At 44.0% G+C, this 9,199-nt stretch overlaps 1 protein-coding gene across 1 annotated transcript in view; it reads right to left on the reverse strand.

Moving 5' to 3' along the window:
• The window catches only part of foxo1a (forkhead box O1 a), a 41,776-nt gene extending 33,856 nt beyond the window's left edge, over positions 1-7,920 (reverse strand). The window contains exons 1-2 of the mRNA XM_080730997.1: positions 6,992-7,920; positions 5,588-5,896 (exon numbers count right to left, since the gene is read on the reverse strand). Coding sequence (XP_080587123.1) covers positions 5,588-5,896; positions 6,992-7,441 — 759 coding nt within the window. The 5' untranslated portion in view covers positions 7,442-7,920. The remainder of the gene's footprint in view (positions 1-5,587; positions 5,897-6,991) is intronic.
• Positions 7,921-9,199: the final 1,279 nt, after the last annotated feature.

Consider the following 9,199-nt stretch of genomic DNA (forward strand, 5'->3'; position numbering starts at 1 on the left):
TTTTTCTAAAGCCAAGTCAATACATTGTTATTGCGGATGACTCAGAGAGGATTAATCTAGTCTCGTCCGCCTGCTCTTCACAAAGCACCTCCAAAAACTTTGCATTTACTTTAACCCATTTAGGCCTAGAATTATTGAATGCTATAACCAGTGAAAACAGATTCATATCATTTTGGGGGTCCTTGACAAGAAAAGGTTTGAGAACCACTGACATAGTAGTCTCTCAAGAACACTTATAGAATCGGGTCAAAATTCTAATTCTCACGATTCTTCAAAAATAGCAGATCTACAAGCTCGCAGCGCGACACTCGGTGCCGCGCTGTGAGCTTGTATATCTGCTATTTTTCAATAGTTAAAGCATAAAATAATGATACACAATAATGTGTACCCGTTCTGAATGGTTAACAGGCAACTGAGACGACCTCTCAAAACCAGGACGCTCAGAGGGAATGACAATAATGCCCTCCTGTGCCGTGGTAAAGGTTGTCACCTGCCGAGAGACACACATCCTTGCTGCTGCTTGGCATGGGACCATATGTTATGTAGGGCTGTCACAATTATTACATAATCGTCTAATCGAAATTATTTGACATAATCGCGTTAATCGTTATAATCGTTTCCATGTTGAAAAATGTTCACATATTTTTCTTAAAGTCAAAAACAGTGGAAATAGCAGATCTACAAGCTCACAACGCGTCGCATCGCGACGCGTTGAGAGCTTGTAGATCAGCTATTTCCACTGTCAATGTTCTTTTTTTAAGTATAAAGTTGCCAAATATGTCAGTCATTTCTTTGTATATTTAGGTTATGTGTCATATCTGCCATGTGCAACTTCAAAGCAATATTATCGCGATAATCAAAATATCCCCAACATCCCCTATCCTGGGGCGTAACTCTTTTGGTAGAGAGTGAAAAAAAGACTGTATCAAGTATGTATATTATAAGTACCTTTTACCAATAGAGGGTTTAAGTGGTACCGGATATGCAGCTCAGCAAATAAAAGGTGAATTGATCCCAGTGCATGACGGAGGACGATTTCACGCTAAATTGAATCTCCACGATACGATTATCGTGAGTGTCTTTTATCGCGATAAACGATGACATCGCGTATCGTCCCATCCCTTGCTGCTGCTGGCCTCAGCTCAAATCCCACCGCTAGCCTCGTCTCCTGGTGTCTGTCACCTCGTCAACACCGTCATCTCTGAGCGTTCGCACTGTCTGCCTGTTTGTCACAATGAAGGACGAAAACAGGGACATGCTGGGCCCCTGATTCAGCCCGGGAAAAAGAGTTGGAGAGGCCCTCATTTATTTTTTTTATTTTTTTTTCGTCGTTGTTGGGTGGAAAGTCTGGAAACCTTGTATGTCCAAAACCGTTTGTTTTGTATTTATCATTTTAAAAATTATTTAAACTAGTGAAAACAGCAATCTACAAGGACACAACGCCTCACACCGCGAGGCGTGCTTGTAGATCGGCTGTTTTCACTACTTTTGTGCAACGGCCTTGTATGATAATAATAATAATAATAATGCATTTTATTTATAACGCACTTTACATTCAAAGAATCTCAAAGTGCTACAAGGTTAAAAGCAAGGCATAAATGATGATGATGAAGCAGGGCTTTGCTTTGCGGGAGTTGTCCCGCTTTTCCCAATGGCCAGCACGTCCCTGGACGAAAACAATGGCGGTGCGCAGTCTCCCAAATTCCCAGGATGTGTCCTTTTTAAAGCAGTGTTTCTCAAAAAAACCTTTTCATGTCAAGGAATGCCACATTTCTATGTTTTTGGCCACATACATCCTAGCCTGGCTTGGCCAGACTATATACCATACCAATGCAGCTAACTAACTGCAGTATATCCCCACCTTGTCTTAACATAGGTGGATTGTCTAGCTGTGCTAGGCTACAGACATCCCACCTGAAAATATGTTGTACATATACAAGATTTGTGTTGTTTAAATGTTCCAAAGATAATATTCCTTGTTTATTTACAACAGCAGATCTACAAGCTCACAACATGTCCTGATGTGTGTGAGCTTAATGTAGATCAAACATGGGGATTAAAGTGATTCTTATACCATATCAACCACTTTTTGCAGGGGACCCCTGGGGGTCACCGGATCCCACTTTGAGAACCACTGCTTTAAAAAAATCACACCCAATGTGAAGTGAGCGGTGGTCGTGCTTGCATAACATCTTCAGACTAGGATTTAAGTCTAGGATGTACAGGCTATGCTACACACACACGTTTTGCTATGGCAAAACGCTGAGGAAAAAGGCTACAGACATACGACATATGACATCACTAGACAAACATGATGCTACGTACACACATTTTACTATGGCAAAACGCTGAGGAAAAAGTTAAGGCTACAGACACACGCACAGCCACTTATAGGAGCGGTTTGCACCGCTCAAAAAGGGAGCAGGAGGGGGAAAAAAGCCCTTCCTAAGTGTTAAAACTCTCAACAATGATTTGCTGTGGCAAGAGAGTGAGCCGGCATTTGACGATTTCTTTTTTTCCTTTTTTGTAAGCCAGGCATAAGTGAAGCATCATGTCTCAACCGTGAGGTTCAAGTCTTTCTCCCAGTGTTCACACCAACACCAACACCACAGCGCACACACAACCTCAGTTATTTTAAGCCCCGGACCTCTTGTGTAATGTCTCTGTCCGTGACATAAGAACCTCTCTTTGGTATCCAAAACGGTTTCGTAATGCACGCCAACTACAATTTGCTATGGAGAAGGAAGGGGGGGAAAAAAACAGTTGGGATTGTTGTTGGGAACAGGGGTGGAAAAAGTACTCAAATTTTGTACTTAAATTAAAAGTATCAATACTGCACTGTAGATGTGCTCCGTTACAAGTAAATGTCCAGAATTCAAAATGTACTTGAGTAAAAGTATGAAAGCGTTGGCATCAAAATGTACTTAAAATACCAAAAGTAAATGTAGTACATTTTTGAAAATAGCAGATCTACAAGCTCACAACACTGTGTGTTTTATAATATTATAATTTAACACCTGCAAAGTAACTAGTAACTGAAGTGTTCAAATAAATGTAGGAGGAGTAAAAGTACAATATTTGAATCCAAGATGTAGTGGAGTAGAAGTAAAGGTATTGGAAATTGGCTATACAAATACCTCAAAAGTAAATGTACTTAGTTACTTTACATCACTGGTTGGGAAACATTTTTTAGGAGTGCGGGATTATTATTATCATGGCTATACAGTTTGCAAAATCACAGCTCTTCTGCACAGGACAACACTTTAGCAGGGAGAAGAATGCAGCGAGGCAGAGAGAGAGAGACAGAGAGAGCAGTGGCGTCAGTTCAGCAAAAGGCTAGGGTATGGCAAAGATAGGAGTCCTCGTGGAAAAGAGGCATTACATTTCGTATAACACGGTTCTATTGTGAAAATAGCCGATCTACATGCTCACAACGCCTCGCAGATTACATTTTGTTTAACACGGTTCTATTGTGAAAATAGCAGATCTACATGCTCACAACGCCTCGCAGTAGATCGGCTATTTTCACAATGTCTGTCTCTCACAATGTCGTAGAGACACAGGTTTCTACGGTTTCTTTGGGCTGGAATGGTTGTTCAAGTGCAGCTAAACTTGGCATGTTAGTAAATGTGCTACAATTAACAATAATGAATTGCACCTGTGCAGCTGACCTGCGGAACCTGGGAATATACCATTTTGTCAAGATGGGAAGAATACAAGTGTGGAGAATAGAACTATAGAACTATACACTTTAACACCTTGTTAAAGTGACCATTTTGTAAAATGTTGCATTTGTAGTTATTTTACTGTAATTTAACAACATAATAACCAGCACAGATAGAAAAAGAGACATTCATGGATTCATATTTAAAGGTAACTTTTATTTTCCCCCCTGGACCCAGGGTATGGCAGCTGCATACCCCTGCCATACCCAATTGACGCCACTGAGAGAGACAGAGAGAGAGAGAGAGAGAGAGAGAGAGAGAGAGGGAGAGAAAAGAATCCCTGTTGAGTCAGCAGACTTACATATCAAACACATAACTCGGGAGGAAGAGTCAGATGACTGTCTAAGGTCATGGTAGCAATTGCCCGGTTTACTGAATTACCATAAACTGGAGGGATGATGACAATGAGGAGAGAGAGAGAGAGAGAGAGACGCCGTTTCACATGACCTCGAATGCAGCTCTCCCCATACAGCCAGCCAACCAACCAAGAAGCAACCAGAGCAACCAGTCACTTATTATCTCTCCTCTTCTCCCATGCATACACAGCCCTCCTGAGCTGACCGACGACCACACTGGTCCAAAAGAAAATGGAATGAAGTGTCTATCTCAGTGGGTCCCCAAATTATTTTTTGGGGGGGGGTCCCCAGATGAGTAGCCAAATGTGCAACATTGTTTTCTCAAACACACCATCGTAAAGTTTAAGTGTATAGGGGGTATCTGCACATTTCTTAAGTGACAATTTAAGGACTTTTTAACACCTCTAAAATGACAAATTAAACATTGGCCAAATTGTCAACTATTAGAGGCAGAAAATAGGCCATTTTCGAAATAGAACCGTGTTATAGAAAATGTAATGCCTCAGCTCTTAGTGCTCGTCAGGGTGGAGGGGTCCAAAGTTAAAATATGATTATTTTGGGGGTCGCGGTCTGAAAAGGTTGAGAACCACTGCTCTATCTATGACTAAAACAGGTTCTCCTTCTTTTTGCTTTCAGGGGACCCTCAGGGTTCCCTTGTGGCGGGTTCTAAAGAGACCCATAAACAGGACTGTAACTCTGAGAGTGTGCACAAAACATGGAACCAAATGGACCCGCGGAATTCTAGAGGAAACGTTACGGGTCTGTGTAACTCTGAGACAGAGTGTACAAATGTGTACACTCTCATAGTTATGGAGAGGGCCTTGAAATGAAATAATATGGTTTGAGAACTACTGGACTAAATCAATGGCTCACTGTCAATGGGTTACTGTTTGCTGTCTGGAATAAGAATTATGACACATAGCAGCCTAATGCACAATGTACGTATATGCATCACATGCACACACGCACGCACGCACGCACGCACGCACGCACACACACGCACGCACGTATACACACACAAACTCGAGTGACTGAATCTCAGATACAGCTGCATTGGGAGTAGATAGATGGAGAGAGAGAGAGTGCAGGGCTTGACAGGCACTTGTCCCTTTGGACAAGTACATTTCCCATTCAATTGTCCAAGATGAAAATTTGACATTTCCTTCTTAAAATGCATGCATAGGACTAGTCAGACATGGAAATAGAATGAATAACAAAAGGACTGCTAACGACACCCCTTGCTCCCTCCACCCTCCACTCCATAGTATTGGCTGTCCATAGTCCACGGTCTGCACACAGCATAAAGCTGACCAGTCAGAAAAAGTGAAACCAAGAGCCACTTGTCCAACGGACAAGTACATTTTGAATGAACTTATTACTTGTCCCAGACAACAGAACAAGCCTTAAGTGTCAAGCCCTGTAGTGCATGGTGGTATACCACCAGAGCAGAGCAGACCAGACCAGACCAGGCCATCCAATCCCAAAACAAACCCAAACAAGCCTTACCTTCCAGCCGGCAGAGCTGTTGCTGTCCCCCTTGTCCTTGAAGTAAGGCACGCTCTTCACCATCCAGTCGTAGATCTGCGACAGCGTGAGCCGGGTCTCCGGGGAGCTCTCGATGGCCTTGGTGATGAGGTCTGCGTAGGACATATTCCCCCAGGCGTTGCGGCGGCTGGAGCTGCTCTTCCTCTGTGCGGCGGCGGCCGCAGCGGCCGCGGCGGCCGAGGACGACGTGGACGACGACGACGGTGATGCTGAGGATGCTGATGATGCTGCTGACGACGATGCTCCGACCGGCGAGGACAGGAGAGACACCTGTTGGGTGGTGTAAAGTAATGAAGTAAATTTACTTGAGTACTTCCAAATACTTTTACTTCTACTCCACTACATCTCGGATCCAAATATTGTACTTTTACTCCACTACAATTATTTGAAAAGTTTAGTTACTAGTTACTTTGCGGATATAAATTATAATATAATAATATATTATATAATAAGACATATATTAACCACTTTAGCTATTAACCACTAGGCTATCTGAACAGACGCAATCTCGAGTTGTGAGCTTGCAGATCTGCTATTTTCAACATTTTGCACATTTTGGTGCTTTAAGTAGGCTATATTTTTCACCAATAGGCCTACTCTTTTTTTGTTTTTGTTTTGCTCAGGTATACATTTTGAATTCCTGACTTCTACGTGTATTTTCTACATAATTGTAGGAAATACAGAAATAGCCTACTCCGATTTTGGAGTTTGGCTTGCAAAGTACACTGTGATGATGTCAGAACGGTGTACTTTGCCAGCCAAACCCCACAATCAATCCTCCAGTTCTAGGCAACACAGAACACAGTGGGGGGACTTTTTCTTATTTCCACATAACAACTCAAAGCTGGGTATATTAATGACACAGTTCAATGTTGAAAATGGGTGGTTCTCCCATTTAAGTCAGGGGTCTTCAACAGGGGGTCCTCAGAGTTACTACAGGGGGTCCTCCAAATCTTTGTGTGATAAGAACTTAATGTTTTCTACACTAACCACTTGAACCCCAGTATCCCTATTCGGTGTGGAACATTGCCGATCTACAAGCTCTCAACGCCTCGCGGCGCGAGGCGTTGTGAGCTTGTAGATCTGCTATTCTTGGCAAAGAGGTTTGGTGTAGAGTGAAAATAAAAGCAGACTTGATGGTTAAAGTCGTAAAAAATACACATTAAACCAACAACCTACACTGATGATATTGCTGTCAAACAAGTCTAAGCTGTCTCAGAAATCGATGAAAATGTTTAATCCGCGACACAAGTGGGGGTCCCTGCTTTATCTCTCTCTCAGCTAAGCGGTCCTCCTTGGCCTGGAAACGTTGAAGACCCCTCACCCAAACATTCGAGCACTTTTTCCCACACCACACCACTGCACCTGTTGCTGCTGCTGATGAGGGAGTTGTTGTTGCTGATGCTGATGATGTTGTGATTGCTGTTGGTGATGGACGCACGTCTCCTGACACTGGAAGTCATTGCAGCTGCACTGGTGCTGCTGCAGGAGGACCGAGGCTTTGTGCTCCGATGATCCGGAGAAGTCGTCGGTCTCCTCCAGCAGACTGAGGCTGCAGCTGATGAAGCTGTTGTCGGGCTCCTGCTTGACGGAGCAGGGCACCGGCGACGGCGCGTTGGAGGAGTCTCCGCCGCCGCCCGCCGCGCCGCAGCCGGGTCCCCCCGCCGGGTTGATGAACTCCGGCCGCGGCAGGGGCCAAGTGCACGATCGGGGCCGCGACAGGGGCTCGAAGTCCGGGTCGATCTCCACTAGATTGTGCGGTTGTTGTTGCTGGTGGTGCTGGTGGTGTTGTTGTTGTTGCTGGTGGTCCGCCATGGCTGAGGGGAATAGCGAGCTTTTAGGGGGGGACAGGACGGGTCGGGGCTGGGGGAAATAAGGCGTTAAACTATCATATATATATATAAAAAAAAGTTGTGGAGAATAGTTATAAACACCTTATGAACAGGAAATCTCTCAATACAAAAAGAAGAAGGAAAAAAAACTCCCTCCAGTCCAGGGCTACATTGGGAGTCACATTCCAAGCCGCTTTCTTCTTTTCTTCTTTATAGTTAATAATCTCAATACAAATAAATATTTTTTAAATGAAAGAAAAGCCCTTTAGAAAAAAAAAGAAAAGAAAAGTCTAGCTAAGTTGATCCACTTGGTTTTCCAGTCCTGTCGGCGCTCCTCCTGATCATCATAACAACATTCCGTCTACTCTGCAGTGCGCTGCTGCTGCTTGCTTGCTTGCCGCCTGTTGACTGTCTGTCTGTGATCCTGGTTGTGTTGGTGCTTCGTGTGAGCAGCGTGTCTGTGCTGCTGCCCGCCTGTTGACTGTGATCCTGCTTGTGTGTGAGAGTTTTACTGGAACTATCATCTCCTCTGTCAGCTGATACTAGGCCGCCACCCACACGCCTTGACTGGCGCCTCGCAGCCTCCAATGACAGCCCGTCTACACGCGCAGGCAGCGCACTGTCACTGCAGAGCTGCTGTACACGTTAAAGCTGCCGTCCGTAAACTTATTTTTATTTTATCCAATTTGTATTATATTATTGTATTCTAGCTAGAGAGCAGTGGTTCTCAACCTGTGGGTCGGGAGGGAGTCGGGACCCCCAGACTCCCAGAGGCAGGCTTGTCAACTCTCCTGGATTTCCCAGGAGTCTCCTGGATTTTGACCCCATCTCCTGGCATGCTCCTGGATTGGCAAATCTCCTGGATTTCTCCTGGATTTTGTATCAAACTCCCAAAATGCACCAGAACACAGTAAATGACATCTACTATGTTAATTTTTTTTCTGGGGGAGGACCCCCAGACCCCCCGCTTTAGGGGTGGGGGCAATGCATGCAAGAAAGATCATACAGATATTCACTTAAGTAATGACTTAAAGATGAGAAGTCATTATTAAAGATGTCCCTTGCTTCAGTCATCAAATCTGTACACCTACATTTGGCATTTTAGGCTGAAATTGTACCCATGCTAGTAAAGCAAGCCTGATAAAAGTATCAAACATGCACAAAATTCACCACAACACAGGAGATTAAATCTACTATGTTAAAGATTTTCTGGGGGAGGACCCCCAGACCCCCCGCTTTAGGGGTGGGGGCAATGCATGCAAGATCATACAGATATTCACTTAAGTAATGACTTACAGATGAGACATCATTATTAAAGATGTCTTACTTTGCTGCAGTCATCAAATCTGTACACCAACATTTGGCATTTTAGGCTGAAATTGTACCCATGCTAGTAAAGTAATCCTGATAAATGTATCAAACATGCACAAAATTCAACAGAACACAGGAAAATATATCTATTAATACGTTTTGGGGAGAGCACCCCCCAGACCCTGGTTGGGGAGTTCCGCGCACCCCCCAAAAAATAAATCTCCTGGATTCTGACAGTCCAATGTTGACAACCCTGCCCAGAGGTGTCCCCACATTATTTTGGAGGGTCCCCTCCCAGTGGCGTGCAGTTCAGAAAAGGTATGGCAACATGACTGGTGTGACACCAGTCATGTTGCCATACCTTAGCAACAGGCACAATGAAAAGTACATTTTATTATGTCCCCCTGTAGCCAAGGTATGGCAGCTGCCT

The sequence above is a fragment of the Nannobrachium achirus genome, assembly GCF_963921795.1.
Source record: "Nannobrachium achirus genome assembly, chromosome: 8".
In the NCBI taxonomy this organism is placed as follows: Eukaryota; Metazoa; Chordata; class Actinopteri; order Myctophiformes; family Myctophidae; genus Nannobrachium; species Nannobrachium achirus.